We start from the raw sequence: 19,954 nt of genomic DNA on the forward strand, positions 1-19,954 counted from the left end.
AAATGAGGCAGCAAATGAGTTCTGCTTGAAGAGAATTACTGTTCTGCAAAGAACTCTTCACAACTTCAAATGCAGTTCTTTTACTAGTGCAGGTCTTGCAAAGAGATGTGGGTTTGACTGAAGACTTGTGATAAAAAAAAAAAGGGAAAAAAAGGTTTTTGAGACTTTTCAGAAACAGAAATTACTGCAGAAAATGTTATGCTTTGTAAACCAAAGCATTGGCTGCAGAGGAAGGCAGTGTTTAACCATTAGGTTCAAACTTACAGATTATTATTACTACACTGAACTGTGCTGGGTTTAACAATGATGGGGACTATTAGTTTATGTGACAAGAACTCATTATTTATAAAATAGCAGTATCAATTTTAAATGTACAAAACACAAAACCTTGATTATAAAAATTGATAAAATGGCTCACCTTGCTCATCAGCCTCCTAAAATTTTATCTTTCTAGAAATCAAAAACGTGAAACAGCTTACAACAACATCTTACCTCATTGAGTTGCTGACTTCTTATTTTTTAATTTAAGACAAAATGATTTTCCACTGTGTGGTGTGTTCCTGCTCTATATCATGGCCTTCTAGCTGAGTCGAAGATCTATTTCAGTGAAACATTATGTATTCTGCCACAGGCCACTGGACATTTAAGTTCACTTAAATCACCTGAATTATTCACCAGACACACAGCATTAGTTCATCACATCTACCCACCAGTGTGTGTGTGAGTTAACAGTGATGCTGTATATCCACTTTTCTGTATGTGATTATTATCATGTTTGTATAATCTGCATAACACGAAACATTTAAAGAGAACAGCAGTCAGCTTCAATCAATGTTGGCACTAATTGTCCTCAGGGATTGTGTTGAAGAATACAGGCATTGGTGTTAATATCAGTGCAGATAGTCTGTAGATCAAAAGATGCAAATCAGAGTTAATTTAAAAAAAAACTGTTCATCATGCGTGTAGCTTTTTTGGTAACTACACTTATTCATAAGATTACAGTTAAGATTCATTAAATATCACAGCAGTCCTGTGGGTGCTCTGTGGTGTAAAAGGAAAAATACTGAAAAAGATCAGGGAAATGAATGCAACTTCAAATAAGAAGAAATAAAAGAATTTAGAAGATCTTTTTCCATGTATAATTTACAGTGTGGGATAATGCTGCAGACCAGCCTTGAATGGTGCTTTGTCATATATTACTATATACCGTTTTTGCTTGCAAAACACGCAGCTGTTGAAATACTTGATAATACAATGCCATCTGTTGGTCAGTAAGGGATATTTCAAAATGGTATTTTCAAGTAACAAACCTCCAAATACAGCACATTTTAAAGAAAAGGCAAAAACAAAAACATGATATTCATCTTTTTATTCAGTATTCAAATATTTGATCACTATGTGCTCCATAGAAACCTAAAGGTTAGATGCACAGAGGGCCCTAGTAACACAAGTGAAACTTGTGTGGAAACAAAAAAATATAATACAAGCAGTTTTTGTCACCAGGAGGAAAAAAATAAGTCACATTCACTACACCACTGTGAGTACACACACAGAAGCACATCCACCCAGAAAACACTTTCAAAAAAGACCCACTTATTTAGTGAGCATAAACATACAACACAAAACTGAAGGCAAAAAGAAAATACTGAGATTGAAAATACTATGGTAAACCTACTACCGCCGTACTGATAGGAGAACACAACTCCTGACATTCAAAAATCACACATATTTCAAGAATATTGTTGTTATTAGGATTTAACAGCCACTGTAGCCAGAAAAAGTTACAGTTAAATACTAGTACTAATATCTGAGAAACTATTTGCAAAGACTGTGATATCTGAGTACATTTCTGAAATATTATGTAAAGTGAAACATTCCCTGCTAACTGCTCTCTTTTACTGTGGTGCTTCCTTTCTGCAAACTTTTCCAGGAATGAAAACTTGGATTTTACTTTGATTGAAGCAAAGCATTTCTAAACTGAGCAGTCACAAGATTTCACACACCTGCAATGACTTTGCTGATAAGTTGACTGAACATCAAAAGCCAGTGTTTGCATTCTGATTAGTAACCTTACCAACTTTTTACTCCTTGTATGGTCAACCCTTGACTGAAGCCTAAGTAATCAGAACAACGTGGACCTTCACCCCTTTGTAACATTTGGATAGACAACAAAATTTGACTATCTGTTATAGAGTTGTAACATAGATAATTATTCTACAGCCGAGCCGATACAAATGTAAAAAGATTTATCCTTGTCAGTACAGCCAAAAGGAATATAGAGACTCCACCTTTGCCTCTCCTTCCCTGACAGATCACAAAAAATCTTTTAGGTCTGCAGTCTTTTTATGGTCGTACAGACACAGTTGTTCAACTAAAAGTCTGAAGCTATAAAGCATCTGAGAATATTCCCTGCATCAGTTTGACCAGACCTGATAATCAGGATGCCACTTAACACAGAGATTTCGGCCGAACCTTCGGGAAAAGCTAGAAAAAGAAAAAAACAAACATGAAAACAATTAAAAGTCATGTTTTGTTGCAAAATGAAAATCATGAAATCAGGAGCTGAATTGATGCTTTCTTTATTTAGAAAGTGGTGTCTTACCCCAAAGTAGTTGTTTGGAACAAAGCCTTCCCTGCCACACAGTGAGGCCCACCACCAGTCTGACCCCTCAGGTTTCTGGAGGATGGTGACCATGTCTCCATCTTTAAAGCTCAGCTCATCTGCTGCCTGAGCTGGGTAGCTCCACAGAGCATAAAGCACTCCGCTGTTGTCCACCCCCATGGCCTCCTCCGCAGCTGAAGAAAGAAAACAGGATACATATAAATATAAAGACTGCTGTACCAGAAAGCAGTAGTTTGGAATAGTGTTCATTGAGAGGCTAGAGGTCACTATATTTGCTTTTGATTTCATAATAATTAAAGAAATTATAGTTCACTATAGCTTTATTTTAAAATGCCTCCTTAAAGTGTTCCTACGCTGTATTCTTAAAATAAATTTTAAAAAAGAAAGAATGAATGAAAGAAAGAAAGAAAACTTGTAATCATAGTGATCCTTGTGTAACAAGAACAAAATTTATATGTCCTCCTAACATTTCTTTGGGAGTAGAATTTGAACAAAACTATTTAACTATGATTATTATTTTTCTTACTATTATTTATATTACAACATACAATATATACATATTCTGTACATGTCTGTGAATGGCTGAATCCTACTTAACAAAACAATTGACATTGAGGTTAAACATGCAGCAGATTACATCAGTAGAAAGTATCATATGATAAGTTATAAGTACTATTTGACTAATTAGACAGTTCATAGTACAGTTTACGTGTGGGAGTTGTTGTCTCACCCCTCAGGAAGGTTTCACACTCCTCATATCCAGGAGCATAAGGGTCACACTTCTGGGAGGCAGTAGCTCTGTCTCTTTCTGTAACGGCCATGACAGCAGCCCCACTCCTCACCAAAAACTCACAAAGAGGACGGTCATTGCAAGAGGCTGCACAATGAAGAGGAGTCCTGTGGGCCACATAGAGAGCTTTTATTATGTTGTATTTATAGATATAGATATATCCGGACACCGTCTTCCAGTTCCAGGGCTTTGCGTACCAGGATATAACATTATATTAAAAAAATAAAACATCTACTCCTTTGCAAGTCCTTCAGATCAACTTCATCAAATGATAACTTAGACTGAAAAACTTTTATCCTTGTCAGCACAGCCAAAGGGAAATATTTATTTAATAAGAACAAAACCAAAATGCAAAAAAAAGAAAAGTTAAGCACACTACATGTTAACGTTTTCTGTATTATCAGACTCTCATATCATTATGGTCGAACTATGGCCCACTTTTTTTTTTAGCAACGTTGCTTGAGTTCATTGAGCTTTGCAGGCATTCATTTATGCACAGTTCACTTACGGTTCCACCACAGCATTTCAGTGAGGCTGTGGCCAGTGCAAGGCCTTAATTCTTTTCTTTTTCAACCAGTCTGTTGTCGATTTACCAGTATGCTTAGAATCTGTGCCCTGTAGGACGGATGACCAAGTTTAGTCAAAAAGACTTCACATCTGATTCTAGAATAATTTTGTATATAAATAAGTTTACAGTATACTCAAAAACTACATGTTGCCATTGTCCTGTAGCTGCAAAACCAGCCCAGACATTACCCCTCCATCACTGTGCTTGACAGTTGGTATGAGGTGTTTGTGTTTGGTTTTCACCAAATGTGAGGCACTACATCTCCACTTTGGGCATGTCTGCCTAAAGATATTCTTTAGACAGCTATTTACTAATATGTGCATGGAAATGTTCAAGCATACATTTCTTTTGTGCAAAAATTGTGTGTATACACAAAATTAATATGGAATTTATTAAACATGAGAAAAGTGGTCGATGTTGCAAGACAGAAGTCTACGCATCTATGGCAAGAAAGCAGGGCCAACTGAAAATGGAAACAATTGCACCCAAAGAGAAAAGTTGAAAAAGCTTTCCAAAGTTAGGCCTTCATCATTTTGTTCTAACTGTGTTAATAAATTATGAACCAATTTGGTATAAAAGACTGATTTGGCATGATATGTTTGAATGAATTTGAGTGCAGGCATTGTTACTAAATGAGAACCATTGTTCCAGAGGCCTTGTAATTTGTTCAGATGCAGGTTTTCAAACCTAAGCCATGCTGCCATGTTATTTTTAGAGAGAACAGGCTTTCTCCTGGCAACCCTTCAACACAATCATACTTGTTCAGTCTTTGTCCCATTGTACTGCCATGAACTGTAACATTTAACATGCTGATGAATGAAATGTAACATTTAACAGGCTGAGGACTGGTGTATTTTGAATGGTTCTTTTTTTATATCTCAATTTTAATTTGTCTGAACGTTGACGTTGGGGTGAATTTACTGGAACATTTACTGGCAGCTGTCTTTAATGTTTTCCTTTTGCAAATAATCTTTCTCCTAGTAGAATGATGGATTTCATCTTGTTTGGAAATAGCTTCATAACCCTTTCCAGAACAGTAGGAAACAATAATTGCTTATCTGAGATCATTGGTGCACACTCTGGTAAGGGGAGTGGGCTTGCACGCGCCTGAATGCACCAGACCTGCAAACTGCCAAAACCTCTGCTTTTATAGAGGTGGTCACACTTGTTGATGATCAGTTAATCAAGTGTATTTGATCAGCAGCTCCTGTGTGCTACTTACCCTCTTAAGCCCTATGGAAAATTAAGGGTGTATTTAATTTTTCCTTCTGCATTTTGGTTGAGTTTTGGTTAAAAAATAATAATAACAACACTATGCCATGTAATGTTCATCTATCTAAATGTAAGACCAATTTTATGGCTTGATATGTAAATCTTTTGAACTGAAATAGGTTGTACCTTTTGTCCACATGGCTGTGCAAACAAGGAGTAATGTTGTGTTCTGAAATACGTTATATGAACTAGTTACACAAAGGCTTTTACAGGAGGCAAACATAAGAGGAAATAAGAGAAAGAGGATGTATAAAACAGTAAACAAATATTTACCAGCCATGGCTGTCAGGTGCACTGACATTAACTCCAATCCGAACCAGGAAGTCCACAATATCGTGATGTCTAAAGCAGACGGCATTATGAAGGGCAGTGATGCCTTCTTCATTTGGTTGGCTGGGATCACTCATCTTGGGAAAGCATTTTACACACAGTAGATTTGTCAGATAAAATGTGATTCATTTCCACACACACACCCCCCCCCCCCCATTTAAATGAATTGCAGACATAAAACAAATAAGATTTGCATCTGTTGTAACCAGTTTATCCACTCTGACATTCGTTTAGCATGACTGTCAGCATTTCTTTCAGCAAGCCTGTTATCGCGACTACTAAAATAGGAGTTGAAGCTATTGTGCTGACTGGAAGACTCAGAGATGAGCTGAACAATAGAACACATACTCAGCATGTGTTCCTTCAGAAAGCTAAAGTTAAACATAAAACATTTTTTCACAATTCTCAGTACTTCTTAATGTCTAAATACGGCACTGGAGCAGGAAGTCTGTCACTTCACTGTTGCAGTCCAATAAACTGTATTTATAAAGGCTGCTGATGTAAGCTAAAGAAGTGGGAAAAAAATTAGGCCAAACTCAAGGCGAATGAAAAGTTTATTTTACTTGTATTAAATGTGTGAACCAACATGACTCTGTTCAGTTGATGTTGCTCTTGATTTTTGGGCAGTCCTCAGAGATCATGCTATTTTCTTGAAATACATCCAAACCTTGCTGCCTGCACAGGTTATGACTGGACTTTGCTAACTGAAGTTCTCTTTAAATTCTTAATATAATTAAGCTAGCGATAGAGATAGAGAGATAGAGCTAGTATACATACCTCCTGGACAGCTTTCTGCACTGTCTCCAGGTCTCCAGCTAAAGCTCCATCAAGCACAAGCACCAGCGGGCTAAGCCGAGCCCGCCTGCCAGAATTTTTGCGCTTTCGATTAGGCAGGCGCAAAATTGAACGGTAATTCTGCACAAAAAAACAGAATATCAGTTTGTATAAAGCAAAACACTTGGCTGCAGAAGATTGCATTCCACCTTTTAAAACATTAGAAGCTATTGTTATAATTGTTATATTGTTATTGTTGTTAAATACTTACTTTGTCATTTTTAATGAGAGTGGATGTCTTAGGTGGAGGGGGAGGGGGTAAAGCACTGTCCTCCCCATCTGATGAGCTGCTACTCTCACTACCTTTGTCCGCCTTGTGATGGTATTCCTTTCGAAAGAGCTTGTTGATAAGATGTTTGTACTGGTTTGGTTGGTAATGCGAGGGCTTCTTCAGGGGCTTTGAAAGGTTCACAGAGCCCCTCCTCTTCAGGGCTCTGGGAATTTCTGCCCTGATGCGCAGGACCTCCTCTATGACAGGGGTCACATGGCTCTGGGCATCAGGCGCCACCACTGGTTGCAGCGTGGTGGGGCTTAGGGGCCGAGGAGGTTGCTGATTGGTGCCCTCGGTCTCCACACTATCCTCTGACATGGCAGGATTCTCCAAATTTACAGGGTTCTGCTGAGCAGATACCAACCGCTCTAACTCTGCATCTATATCCGCAGGGTTCAGCACTACAAACATGGATAAAAACAGCCATTTATAACACAAAGATTCATAAACCATAGTGTGGAAGTGTTTGCTAATGTTAAATGTGTTTTACCGTCACTGTATAGAGCTGGCTGCCACAGCTCAGGTGGCTTCAGCTGTGGCTGAACTGCAGGAGGCTGGAAGAATTCCTTTGGGACGGGTACAGCAGGTTGGTAAGGTGACATGTCACTTTGTCCTCCAACCACTCTGGGTTGGGGGGCTATCATTGCTCCCCAATAAGGATTTTGAAGGCGCATGATGACAGAAAGAGGAATGGGTTTATGCTGCCGGGACTGAGTTGAATTGGGAGGAATAGAAATACGGGAGATGGGCTGAGACTGGTAAGGGGAGTGAGACTGGGATGGTGGTACTGCAATACGTGCATTACGGGGGAGGGATCCACTGGAAAACTGAAGAGTACTAGAGTGACGATCCTGTAACAGAAGAAACAAAAAAGGGACACTTTTTTTCCTTTTATTTCAATGTAAGAAATTGCATTTCTTTTTCATTAAACTGGACATTTTCCTGTCCCGCAGAAGACAAAAAATGCAGTATTACAAAAAACATGCTCTGAATTGAGATCAAGATTTTTAGGAAAGGTGCATCCTGTTCACTAATGTTCCAATCAACTTTTTCTTATCTATGAAAAAACAAGGAAATAGAATAATTTGCATATCTGAAGTTTCTCATGAACCGCAGGGAGTGTGGAAGCAGATTCATTGGAATTAAAGCGTTGAGATACACAAAAGCCATACAAACAAGTTTCATCTAGTATTACTATTTACCTTTATGGGGCTTGGAGCTGGAGAAGGGCCATCGAGGTTGGATTCTTTCCAATTTGGATTCGGCATAGTCGACCGCAGCCACTCTGTCTCTGCAACAGGAAGGTTAAAAAACAAAAAGAACAACAACAAAAAAAACTTGCTTAGATTACTTGCAGAGACTCATTCCAGAAATTCACTTTAAATTGTCATAAAACCACTAACTGTCATAAGTGTGGTGAGGCTTCCTTTCATAAGACATGTCCAGATCTGTCTCATTCCACTTGCCAGGACTCTTCTGCCATTGCACAGCCTCGTCTGAGATTGTGGGAGATAAAGCAACAAAAATATGAGCAAAGGAAAGACAAAAATAGAGCAAGTGTGCTAGAAAGTTAATAAGCTTACGGACCAGTATTATTTTTTTTATAACATTTTCATTAGTTTCTTTTTTATAACTGAAAGAACACTGTGACATGTCTACTTTTAGATTTGCTTTCATGCTCAGAAAGTGAGTCTGTTAGTAATATTGTTTGTGTTTGTCAAGGTCCTGGTTGCATCAACATTTGACTATTTATGAACAACATGACTGCAGCTGCACTTATAATGTACCATTAGTAAATAACATGTTTGGCAATGCAAAACCTCATTTGTTTAAAAATTTGTTCAATCCAGTAGTTGTGTATTTACAGAATTACTTTTAGTCATCCTTTAAATGCATTTTATCTTGTTGACTAAGTAGCACTTTTTTTCAGCCACACTTTAATGACATCTCTACCCAACACACCCCTTTATTTAATCCAGACAATATTTGAATTGTTACATCTCAAATTCTGACTTATATCCAGATATGTTGAGGTAATTTAATTTGACTTGTTGGGTAGTTGCTCACCTAGTTTCTTAATAAAATGTATTAAAATTACTACAAAGGTAATAAAGTAAAATGAATTTCATGATAATTAAGTTTAAATGTCCTGAAAAGGAAAACCTTTACCTTGTTGCCTGGAACTGCTAAAATTTCTGGGAAGCGTGCTGGACATTGGATAATTGACAGACAACGGAGAAGGGCTTCTGTCGAATCGAGGCGACCTTGGACCCATCTGGCTGTTGTCATAAGGTCTGAGCAAATTGGAATGGGCTGAAGCAGATGGTTCCAAAGTAACAGCCTTTGAGTTTGGAGCAGGGCTTCTATCAGTGGAGCTAACTGAGCTTCGTGGGCTCTTGTCATAACGAGGCAAAGAATTATACTTCATGTTTTGAGCTGAATGGCTGTAACTATGGTGGACAATGTCAGATCCAGCTCGGACTGGAGCATGTGGACTTCTTTGGAGCTTTGGGGATGATACTGGGCTTGATGGGAATACGGGGGAGGATCTAGTATTATTATTGTTAGAACTGACAGAGTCAATGGGACGGAAGGATGCTGAGCTTGCGGAGTAAGCTGAAGAGCTGGAGGATCCATTACTGCTGCCACCGGATGCCTGTTTAGTAGTGGAAGTGCTGGAAGACCAACTGGACTGAGGCTGCTCTCTGGAGATACTGGAGGTGGCCTACAGAAAAAAGAAATATGGATATCACTGCGTTTTATTTTGTTTTAAACACAAACACGTTAACATGTTTGTGTTGGCATTCAACTACATCTGAACAAGGGTGTGTTTGAAAGAGTGCAAGTGAATTTGAATGAAAGTTTTTATTTTGGTCTGTGTTCACACATTTACAAAAAATCAGGACAAGGAAACCCCCTCACTGGCAAAATTTAATTTAGAAACAGAGGAAAGGAAAAAATAAATAAATCAACCACTGCCGGTGGCAAGCTTGATATTTCCACCCATGTTGCACATTTTGAAGGACTACAAAATGTAACTATTATAAACTAGTGCAAATTAACAGATAAAAGAGGGAAACTAGTACTAGATGTGTGTGTATGAGTGAATACCTGTGACTTAGACTCTGTGTTGTTATTGCTGGAGGAGGCCTCCTGCAGCAAGGAGTTAAACTCTTTGGATAACTCGTCTGCTGTAGCGAGTGATGCGCTCAGATCTTCATTCATGGTCTGGACTGAATATAAACCGCAAATGTACAAAACTCAATTAGCAGAGGATATTATTCCCACATGTACAAATATACACTGAGCCAAGTGGAAAAGTCAAACATTAGTGGAAACTCACACAGCATGCTGCTCCCAAAGCTTGTTTGAGAACTCATGACTCATCAGGTAGCAATAACTTGCTCCTGAAAACAAACGCCACCTGTTAGGACAGAATCCAAAAAACGAAACACTTCCATCAGCTAACAAGCTTTTTATCATCTTTTTAGAAGAATTAACATTTTACAGGAAATGTTTCTCCTAATACTGAACTACACGCAGACTTCCTCGAACCCTCATTCACTTTAAATCAACCTTGAAAGTTAGGTTTCATGCAAGATTTACTTTGCTTAGCTTTTCCTTTCAGCTGCAAGCTGAAATTGCCTTCAGGCAATTTCCAAATAAGCCGAATGCCTGTCATGTCTAAACAAGCCACAATTTCCTGATTACTGAAAGTGCAAAAACAAAAATATGACACAGTGTACAATTGCAAACATTTATAATGACAATATAGACATTTGAGCGCCCTTTTAAGTGCTGGTTGCAGGTGTTCATCATACCTACTGACTCAACCAAGTTATCTGAGATACCAGGTGCTCAAGCTTAACATCACTTATGACTTATGTTTGAGTGTCAGTTTCAGACAGACAGGTGCAGCACAGCTTCAAGTGTGTGACAAATTATAGTAATACTAACACTCCAGAGAGACACCGATGCAGGCTGGGCTGTTCTGTTAATGAGTTTAAGCCAATAAAAAAATACGAACAATGAGCTGCGCAGTAATAACCACTTTGCATAGAAGCCTTTGCAAAGGCTTTTTTGTGTATACATTTGGATGCACTACAAAAAGCTGAGCGTCACCACTGCTCGTTTCTCAGTAAACTTAAAACATACATTTATAGTGCATCTTCAGCCTTTAGGTCCAGTAAATATTGTTCATGCAGTAGAAATCTTATGAAGACCCTTTAGTTCATGACATTTCTAAAAGTAACTCTGTCATGTTGAAAGCTTAACTTATCACCCTTATCTAATAATTTCTATTGTGAGTTCCAGCAGATTTCCTTTGTGGTTTACGGTTCTTCGTATAGTTAACCAACTACATTCTGCAGTAGGAAAGTAGATGTTACATGAGCTGCAATGGCTGCCTTCCAACCCATAGCTAGTATAAAGCTAGAATGAAGGTGGAATTTGATGTTACTAAAGAACATTGTTCAAACTGGCTTACAGTAGTAAGGTGCCAAATTAGTGACACCTTCAAGAAGCAAGTCCTGTCAGTCAGCAGGACATCTACCAAAGAACATCTGGGCGCTTGTTTGGACATTTATTTTGAAGTATTATATAAATCAGCTTTTATTTCAATGCTCAATACACTTCTACCAACATCTTTGCTGTTGCAAAAGTCTCTCCTGCTATCCAGGACCTACAAGAGTTATGACCGTGGAACCCAGTTTGCCCTGCAGGCAGTGCAACAGCACTATAGACTGTAACACTATACTGCAAACCACCCAGTTTTACCTGTCCTTACCGTTCTATATTTCGGTTTATTGCGACATCCCTAGTTTAGATATAATGGGGGAAAAAAGTTGTGACAGAGGACAGATTTATTGAACCTCCTCACTTTCACTCAGATGCTGTTTCCTGATACTTTGATTTTTATTGTGTTAGACTAGACACAGATTACACATGTACATGACGATGAAAATGAATTTAATACGCATAATGTCTAGGAAAAAATATAAAACAGTTTTGGAAATGTTCCTCGGTTCACTTTCAGTGGTTTAAAGGAGCCAAGCCACTTCAACTAGTCATGAAGAGAGATGTGAGATTGATCTTCGTAGCCCCCAGTTGTTTAATATTGTTGTGTTTGTACATAAAGAAACCTTGTCGACCAATCTTAACCAGCATTGGTTATGCACACCCTGCTCTACATAATTCTGATTAATTAGAATACCAACTGAAAATTAGCCCTGGCCAGAGCAAACAAGGGTTATATGAAGTAACCAATACTAAATTTACAGCAGAATCAGATAAGTGTTATTCATACTATTTGTCATGCTTTGTAGCAAGAACTTGTCACATCTCAGTCAGGCCTGGGTGCAGGCTCACATTCCTTACTCCTCCCAGTGAGACATTCTCACACATTCGCACACTTACCACTGTCAACAGCAGCTCACACAAAAAGAGACTGCACTCTCGGTGACTCACAAAGGTCAGGCTGATCACTCATTCACTGAACTCTCTCTTTACTGCCCAGGATTTTATTCACCCCACCCTTTTTCTTCCTGTGAAACTCTGCATGCCGTTTGGCACCTTTGCTATTTTCTCTTGATTCCGACAATTTTGGCTTTGTGTTGCCGGAACACTTTAACTTCACCGAAACTAGAACGGAATCAAAATTAGATGTTACTTAATTTATTTTTAGATGCATGTAAGAAGTCAAGTCAAGTTAAAGTTTATTTCGCTAGCCCATATAGAACAACCTTTGCTGACCTAAGTGCTGTACAAGGTTACAGAAAATGTACACTGGACAAATCCGTCACTAAATCAACAACAAATATACACTGAAAATGATCAAGTAAGACAAAGTAAACAAGACTGTATTTGCATAGAAAAGCCAGGCTACGCTGCTCAACTAGAAGTGAAAACAAGCAAAGATAAGCAGTTTTTTTAAACAGTGATACTCTTTTGGGTGTGTTTATGACGTTAACTTTTCTTATAACTTAGTCTATTGCAAACTAATAAAGCACATTACTGCGGTTAATATAATGAAAATATTGAATTATTTCTCTCCTTTCACTTTACTTTTATTTTGTGTTCTATCATCTTCCATTACATACCTATCATAATAACATTTAGATTCTGGATTTGCCTTTGTTTTTGTGCTATTTTAGTGTTTATTTTGAGATAATCTCTTTAATTTATTTCTCCTTGTTTGTTTCTTTTTAATCACAATAGGTTTCCTTTGTTTACTTAACACTTTTATCTTATGCAAGTGTATGAATCTAAAAAAATAATAAAAAATCTAGACAACTCTGTGTAAAGAAAAAAATGTTTTTAGAAGTGAAGACAGAGCTATATAGTCAATAACTTTGTTTGTTGGAACAGCCAATATCCTTTCAGTTATCACATATAGTATCTCTTGAGGCAATTGTTCCACATTTTAATAGACATGTGCTACAGTAAATAAAGATAGAAGCATATGTAAATATAGAAGCGAAAAAACATCAATCATCTAGACGTTTAAAGTGAACTGACAGCTTGTGGCTACTGCAGCGGTGCTGTCATCTATTTCTGGTTTTGTGTCATGGTTAGTTTCTTGGAAAACCACATTTTGATTTTCTTGCCAGTGCTTAGACTAGAATGTAGTACAATACAGCAACAATTAGCTCTTTCAAGTGGTGAAGCCAACATAAAAGCCACAGGAATAAAATATAAAATGGCACTTGACAAAACTACTGTCCCCAAAACTACTGGCAGTGCAAAATGTTAAAATTCTGTTAGTACACCCTGAAAAACAGAGAGAAACTATGGGAAGCACAATGGAAATTTAGAGATTAAAGACAATAATCATTAGCTTTGCAAAATGCTAGGGTGTGTCTAACCAAGACTACAAGCAGTCTCTCCCTTTCCCACTCCTTTTATGTCTTTCGCTAGAAGTTCATGATTACACATCCAATTCTCTAGTTTCATCCTAACTACGTATTTCTATCTAGGTATTAATTTCCTGCCTGTTCTCTTTCACAATTGTCGGTCCCTCCTTCATATCCTTCCTCCAGAACTGGCTTTGTGCTCGCAGAAAACTTGCAACAGCATGATAAAGCATTCCCTTTATACAACTTCCCTTTGTGGCCTGCTTTTCATTTTTGATTATCATAGAGTCCTAAAGCAAATGTTACCTGTAAGTCATCATACAGGCAACACAAACTAAATAAAAACTTTCTGCCAATATTCCAGAACTACTCTACAGGATTTCTTTGTCAGCTTCCAGGGGAAAACAACTCAAGCTTTTTCAATTGCTCTTGTATAGTAAGATTTTAAATACCAAGAGTCCAAAGTCCAACATCCAGCATAATGTTTACACTGGCTCATCACTGTTTCATGTAGTAAGAATGTTTGAAAACATGGCTAGAATGGAGAATAAACCCAAGGATAATTATGCAGATACATGTGGGAGGTGCTGTGTAATTACTGTGAGAATGACCAGGAATCTGTGTTCCATAATTCTGAGATCTTCATGCACTGATAGGCTTTATCATTAGTATCAGTATCATTGCCTCAACAGACACTGGCAATACATGAGCTGTTTATGTGAAAGGTCATGTCAAGGCTTGTAAAACTAATTTTAAAAACCGCTATGACGTTGTGCTGACCTAGTTACATGAGAAGTTTAGTTAAATTTGACTATGAACCCATGCTGACATTAGACTAATCGTAAATGGCTCATTGGCATGTACTTGGACAACGGTGAGATAACGAGTTGCAAAAACCCCACCCAAAGAACTGTGTTTTTTTTTTTAACAGTGCTTTCACCTGCACAGCTGACCTAGTTAGTCACTGAAAGCCAAACCTACATAATTACACAAACAAGAGTTCACACTAATACGCTCTATTCACGATAGCAACTGTCACTTCCAAAGACTTTACACAATACATGACTATTATACTTCTCAAGCTTGGGATAAAAGCCAGTCACTGCAGACACAAGAGCACATAAACTATGGATAGACCAGAGACATGCTGAGGTGATGATTACTAATCCAGAACAAGAGTATAACTTTCCTTTCTTTTGTCCCATAATGTGGACAACTGTTTTTTAGCATAGCCTCATGTCTCTGTGGTGGTAATTCACTTCACTTCTAGCATAATACTGTTCTACACAGCATATGACACAGGAATCTCTCAGTGCTATATGACATTTCTGGGAAGTTACATGCCAGATTTGAATTTGTGATGTAAAATTGACTGAAACAGTGGTTACACTAACACCAAATGTTATGAATGAATTTCTTGCTTATCCTAACACTAAAAATAACAATTAACACATTTCATCCAGGACCCAGTGTAGTAACAATCCAATAATAATGCACATCAAAAAATAAAAAGAATAAAAGCACAAAACTTCACAGGTCCTGACAGAAAAGCCACCCTGGATATTGTGTTTCTACATGGCTGTATGGCTGTATTAGACTATACAACTGTAAATAAACGGTTGTTTTACTGGTTGCACATCAATGTCCAGCCAGCAGCTCGCTTTTGCACTTCAGCTTTTCTTTGTGGTTTTGGACAGAGTGGCATGCCAGGCACGGTTGGTAACATCTGATTTTCATTACAGTACACGCTCCTCCTCAAATATAAGAAACCTCACAATCAACTAGAAATGAAAGGAGATACGCTGTGAAAAAGAGTTTTCACAACTTCAGTTGAGCTGCGAACAGACAACTAATCCGACGTTACACAAAACCGTAATGCAGGCACCATCTTAAACCGCAACTTAAAGTTTTCGACCATGAAGATGGGAAAACTTGCGTTACGGAACAAATTAAAAGTTCATACCTCAAAAAATCAGAGCCTGTCCTTTTGTCCTAAACTGAAGAGAAGAGAAAGCGTTGCGTCCAAACCTTCTTGTCTTCCTGAAGTTGGGATCAGCTTGAGTCGCTCTCTTGTGGCGGCGGCTCCAGACATTTAGTCATAGCTGCGTACCGAGTTGAGTTATTTTGGCTGATAGTCCAGCCCCTCGGCTTTCTTCACTGCTGTAACCCGAGCCAGGTGTTCCTGCCACAGCTGTTCCAGGTGAAGTATATAATCCGTGAGGGAGGAGTTGCGTATTATTTAGTAAATTGCGGACAGGTAATTGTCGATTTTTTTTATTCACACCCTCACTTTTGAATAGATTTTTTTTTGTTTATGAACTGTGTTACATGCATAATAATAGACTATATATATAATTGTTTTACACAATTATGTATTTTTAAAAACATATAACTGTCTTAATTTGTTGGGCCTATAGGCCCAACATATACTTCCGATACACAAGTCTCTCTCATTTTAAGAAAAAAATAAAACCATAAAATAGTACCTTACTGTTGTTTATAGTTTATAATGCTTGTGCATTGAAATGATCTAACATGCACCAATGCAATATGATGCCACGCAAAAAATTTGTTTTTCATTTTATGAACTTAATTAATTACATATTCAGTTCATTTTTAAAGAGAAAATTAATGTCAAACATCAATAATGTTATTTAAATTGGGACAGATGGGACCAAATAAGTAAGGAAATCAGGGCGTTTCAGTTCACGAGACTTGTACACGTGGTCGGATTTGTGACTGGGCTTGTCAATCATTAACGTCATCACGTAACCTCTACGCACTCCGCCCCATTGAGAAGCGTTTCCGCCAAGATGGTTGTCGGTGCCTTCCCTATCGCCAAGCTCCTCTACCTCGGAGTGAGGCAGATGAGCAAGCCTGTGGCTAACCGGATAAAAGCTGGAGCCCGGAGGAGCGAGTTCTTTAAAACTTACATTTGCCTGCCGCCGGCACAGCGTGAGTAATTTGAGCTAACGGCTGCTAAAGGCTTAGAGTTCGGTCCAGTCACCCCTGACGGTTGATAAGCATGGGGAGGCGCAACAACCAATGAAAATGAACCTGAAATGACTGTTATCCAATCATCTTTCAAGATTTATTTCTTCGACCAATAGCAGCCAGGAAAGGTGTAAAGGGCGGGTCTTGTCTGTCATTGAACAGATTGTATTAGCCTTTGCTATGAGGGCACGGCAGGACAACTGTTGTCCTAACGCCCTATTCAGAATGTGACACTGACTTTAATTAGACAGAAATATGCTAAGTGGACACTTAGCTCTATTGTTTAGACATATCTGACTCTTCTTTGTGTTAGTCATTCAAAATACTTCCCAAGTAAAGATTAATGTGTATATCATGTTGTGTGTTACTGTGTGCAAATAAAAAAGAAGTCACAGTTTTTCTTTAAACATAGCAAATTTAAGTAAATTAATGCATCAAATCGAACTTTTATGAAAAGGCGCTGCAGAAAAAAGGGCACGGTATTATTTGTTGACTGAGTAGATAAAATGCAATTAAAGTTTGATTACTATTTAAAGGTGGTCTTATCTTCATATATGATGGCCGAGTGAAGCAGAAAGGATTTTACTCCGAACTGTGAAGGTGTAGTCATACTTAGAGCTGTCAGGGGGTGGAGGAGGGCCAGAAGCAAGAAGGTGAAAGTATAAATGGAGGACACACCAGCTTTTGAGGAGTCTGAGCAGGGGCAAAATGACAACACACAAAATTTGTTATGGACAAGAAATATTATGTAAGCTAAGGCTCTGAGGGATTTGGCTTCTCAGTTGCTATACAGGACACCAGTGATTGTGAAGGGATTCATCTTTACGTGGCAGCCTTCTTGCATTCTGTTTAAGAGACTTCTCACTTTCCAGGGGGCTTTATTCTTTTCCCACTTATAACTGACATCAAGATAATTTGTCTCTTTGATGGACTGCTGAATCTTGGAGAATCTCTTGAACTATTAACCAGTAAATGTGGATCCTAAGTCATGTGGTGACCACAGATATGCGGAAGAATGTTTCCGTTTTAATGCTACATTCAAAAATGAGCATCTCCCTCTTGTTTGTGTGCTGAAAAAAAAGAAACCTGGTTGCCTAATTTCTGTGTAATGTACCAAGAGCACCACCGATTCGGCGGTTTTGGGCAGTGTTGTCCTGTTTTCATGTTTTATGCTAAAAAAAAACCCCAAAACAATTTCAACCCAATTTCAGTATGGTATTAAGGCTACTTTCCCTTCAGAGATGACCACCACCTTCTGGTTTTTGAGCACTGACATTTTTGTTTTTTTCTTCTAGTGCCTATTTTCTGTTTGATTTAATCAGAAGATCACCTTTTTGGTCGTTGTGTGCAGCGTTGTCCTCTTTTCATCCTAAAAATAATTTCAACCCTATTTCAACCAGGCTCCTCAAAAACTGAAGTGTGTTCCTCTGAGCTTTCAACTTCCAGCTCTGATGTCTGGCACCCAGCTCATCTTCTCACGGCAATAACACTGACTCCCCTTCTGCAGTTCTAAATAAAATCCAGTCTGCCTCATCCTGCTCTTTGCTTCCTGAAGTGTGGTAGCAGAATGTGAGGTAGTAAGTCTTGCTGTCCACTAGAAAGGACACTGAATAAAAATGTATTTTTGGAAAGGTCTCAGACTCATGTCTCTGACAGAGGACAAAAAGTAATTGCTGGGTCCTAGGAAGCTATGTCACAATTGAAGACAAATATAACCTACATAAACCTCTTCAACTTCTTTGTTGTCTTTATTCATTGCACAAAAGTTCAATTGCAGCTAGAACAGTAAGTACAGACGTAAATATAATTCCTCATACAAACCTTTTTTAGCAGCCACAGTCTGCAGTAGGCATGTTATTTAATTGCTCATAAGAGTTGCACAACAATGAAGGAGAATTTTGGACAACTCCCAGCAAAACCTGTTTTAGTTCAAGATTTATGTGATGCTTTAGTTGAACGGCCCTTTTCAGCCACAGCATCTCACTAGGGTTAAGGTCGTGGATCTCCTTTAGGTTATTGTCTTGTACATAGCATCACCAAACCTCTCCCATGCTTCAAGCTATGGACTGCTGCACTGAAATTCTCCTCTAAAACATCTTGAAATACATTTTACTTTATTATTATTTCAGTGATTGCAATGTCCATCCCCTGAAGTTACAAAGCCTCCTGAAAACGTAGTGCTCCCTAGACCATGAATCTCAGCTGGGTAGAAGATTATAATAAATGATTAACTATAAATGAGGTTTCTCCTGTATTCACAACTTTTGACCAGATTAGCTGATCCTTTTGGTGAAAAATTGAACAGGACCCAAACATATTCAAAGTCTAACAGCTCTTTCCTTATATACTGTATGCTCCTTGTTCCAACAGTTTATCACTGGATTGAGATGAGAACAAAGATGCGGATCATGGGCTTCAGGGGAGCCACCATTAAGCCGCTGAACGAGGAAGCGGCAGCAGAGCTGGGCGCCGAGTTACTGGGGGAGGCAATCATCTTCCTCATTGGTGGTGGATGCATGGTGTTAGAGTACAGCAGGCAGGCGGCTAACTCTCGCCGTAAAGAGGAAGAGCTGAACGAGACCCTCATAAGCCTACAGACGCAACTAGCAGAATTATCCCTAACGACAGAGACTCTAAGTGCGCAGCTGAGAGAGGTCAACAGGCAAATGCTGTCATTTCCTGTTCCCACCAAAAAGTAACAAATTTAGTTGTTTGCTATACAGCAAGGCACAATGTCGGGTTGTGGGATGAAGGAGTGAGTGCAGGTGTATATGTACAGCCTCATAGCTTTGAGCTGGGTGGAAGAGGTTGATATAAGTATATCACTGCAATGCGGATTTGGGTGCTATTATTTGCTCGTGTTGTGAGCAACTAGTTGTAAAAAAAGGAATTGCTATGATATTCATAGTGAATTTCACTGGCTGACCTTGCATGTTCATTGTAAAGTTGACTGAGTGTATATAAAGACTTACAGTACAATAAAGTGGTGACCTTGAAGTTGATATATGCATATATATTTTTAACAGCTTCAGCATATTCCTTTCTTTGTAATTCAGTGATCCTCGTAGACCTTAATCACTTTGGAAATACTGAATTATATGATTTTTTTAATACTAATTATGAGTTACTATTAATGGAAAAAATTATAAACAACCAAAAAACAAAACCAGCTCATATCACTGGATAGTTTTTGAGAGAATCTCCCCCTGTACTGTCTATAAAATTCCATGTTGTAATTGCTGGTTTGTAATTGGATGTATGGTGACAATTGGAAAAAAATATTTGAAATAAAATGATATGTTGGCTGTTGATAGCGTTTTTGTCATGTTTAATACGAAACAAGAGAACAAAAACTGAAAGCACCTCCAGAGTGGATGATGTCCCGCGTGTCTTCACATTACTGTAAAACTACAGTACCCAA

At 38.3% G+C, this 19,954-nt stretch overlaps 2 protein-coding genes across 4 annotated transcripts; one reads left to right on the forward strand and one right to left on the reverse strand.

The window, feature by feature from the left end:
• Nucleotides 1-1,354: 1,354 nt before the first annotated feature.
• On the reverse strand, nt 1,355-15,715 carry ppp1r13l (protein phosphatase 1, regulatory subunit 13 like). Of its 3 annotated transcripts, none has more exons than XM_063493287.1 (13): nt 15,568-15,715; nt 10,032-10,112; nt 9,800-9,921; nt 8,858-9,413; nt 8,092-8,184; nt 7,891-7,979; nt 7,179-7,539; nt 6,629-7,089; nt 6,361-6,498; nt 5,527-5,660; nt 3,354-3,520; nt 2,603-2,796; nt 1,355-2,484 (listed from the first exon to the last, which is right to left on the reverse strand). In XM_063493287.1, the coding sequence occupies exons 2-13, from the start codon at nt 10,066-10,068 to the stop codon at nt 2,449-2,451; spliced, it is 2,388 nt and encodes a 795-aa protein (XP_063349357.1). In that variant the 5' UTR covers nt 10,069-10,112; nt 15,568-15,715; the 3' UTR covers nt 1,355-2,448. The 3 variants fall into 3 exon arrangements, with proteins under 3 accessions (XP_063349357.1, XP_063349356.1, XP_063349355.1); XM_063493286.1 differs by having other exon boundaries at nt 10,032-10,095; nt 15,503-15,715; XM_063493285.1 differs by having other exon boundaries at nt 15,503-15,715.
• A 597-nt stretch (nt 15,716-16,312) lies between these two features.
• On the forward strand, nt 16,313-19,834 carry opa3 (outer mitochondrial membrane lipid metabolism regulator OPA3). Its single transcript, XM_063493471.1, has 2 exons — nt 16,313-16,494; nt 18,904-19,834. Exons 1-2 carry the CDS (start codon nt 16,353-16,355, stop codon nt 19,230-19,232), a joined length of 471 nt encoding a protein of 156 aa, XP_063349541.1. The 5' UTR covers nt 16,313-16,352; the 3' UTR covers nt 19,233-19,834.
• Nucleotides 19,835-19,954: the final 120 nt, after the last annotated feature.

The sequence above is a fragment of the Pelmatolapia mariae genome, linkage group LG14, assembly GCF_036321145.2.
Source record: "Pelmatolapia mariae isolate MD_Pm_ZW linkage group LG14, Pm_UMD_F_2, whole genome shotgun sequence".
Classification (NCBI taxonomy): domain Eukaryota; kingdom Metazoa; phylum Chordata; class Actinopteri; order Cichliformes; family Cichlidae; genus Pelmatolapia; species Pelmatolapia mariae.

Excerpts from the sequence above, each read along its gene's own strand:
- opa3 (XM_063493471.1), top strand. The coding sequence starts at position 16,353 with ATGGTTGTCGGTGCCTTCCCTATCGCCAAGCTCCTCTACCTCGGAGTG. Across the intron at positions 16,495-18,903 it reads TTGCCTGCCGCCGGCACAGC|TTTATCACTGGATTGAGATG; the intron begins GTGAGTAATTTG and ends TTGTTCCAACAG.
- ppp1r13l (XM_063493287.1), bottom strand. The coding sequence starts at position 10,068 with ATGAGTTCTCAAACAAGCTTTGGGAGCAGCATGCTGT. Across the intron at positions 7,540-7,890 it reads CAGCTCCAAGCCCCATAAAG|GATCGTCACTCTAGTACTCT; the intron begins GTAAATAGTAAT and ends CTTCTGTTACAG. Across the intron at positions 2,797-3,353 it reads GTGTGAAACCTTCCTGAGGG|CTGCGGAGGAGGCCATGGGG; the intron begins GTGAGACAACAA and ends TTCTTTCTTCAG.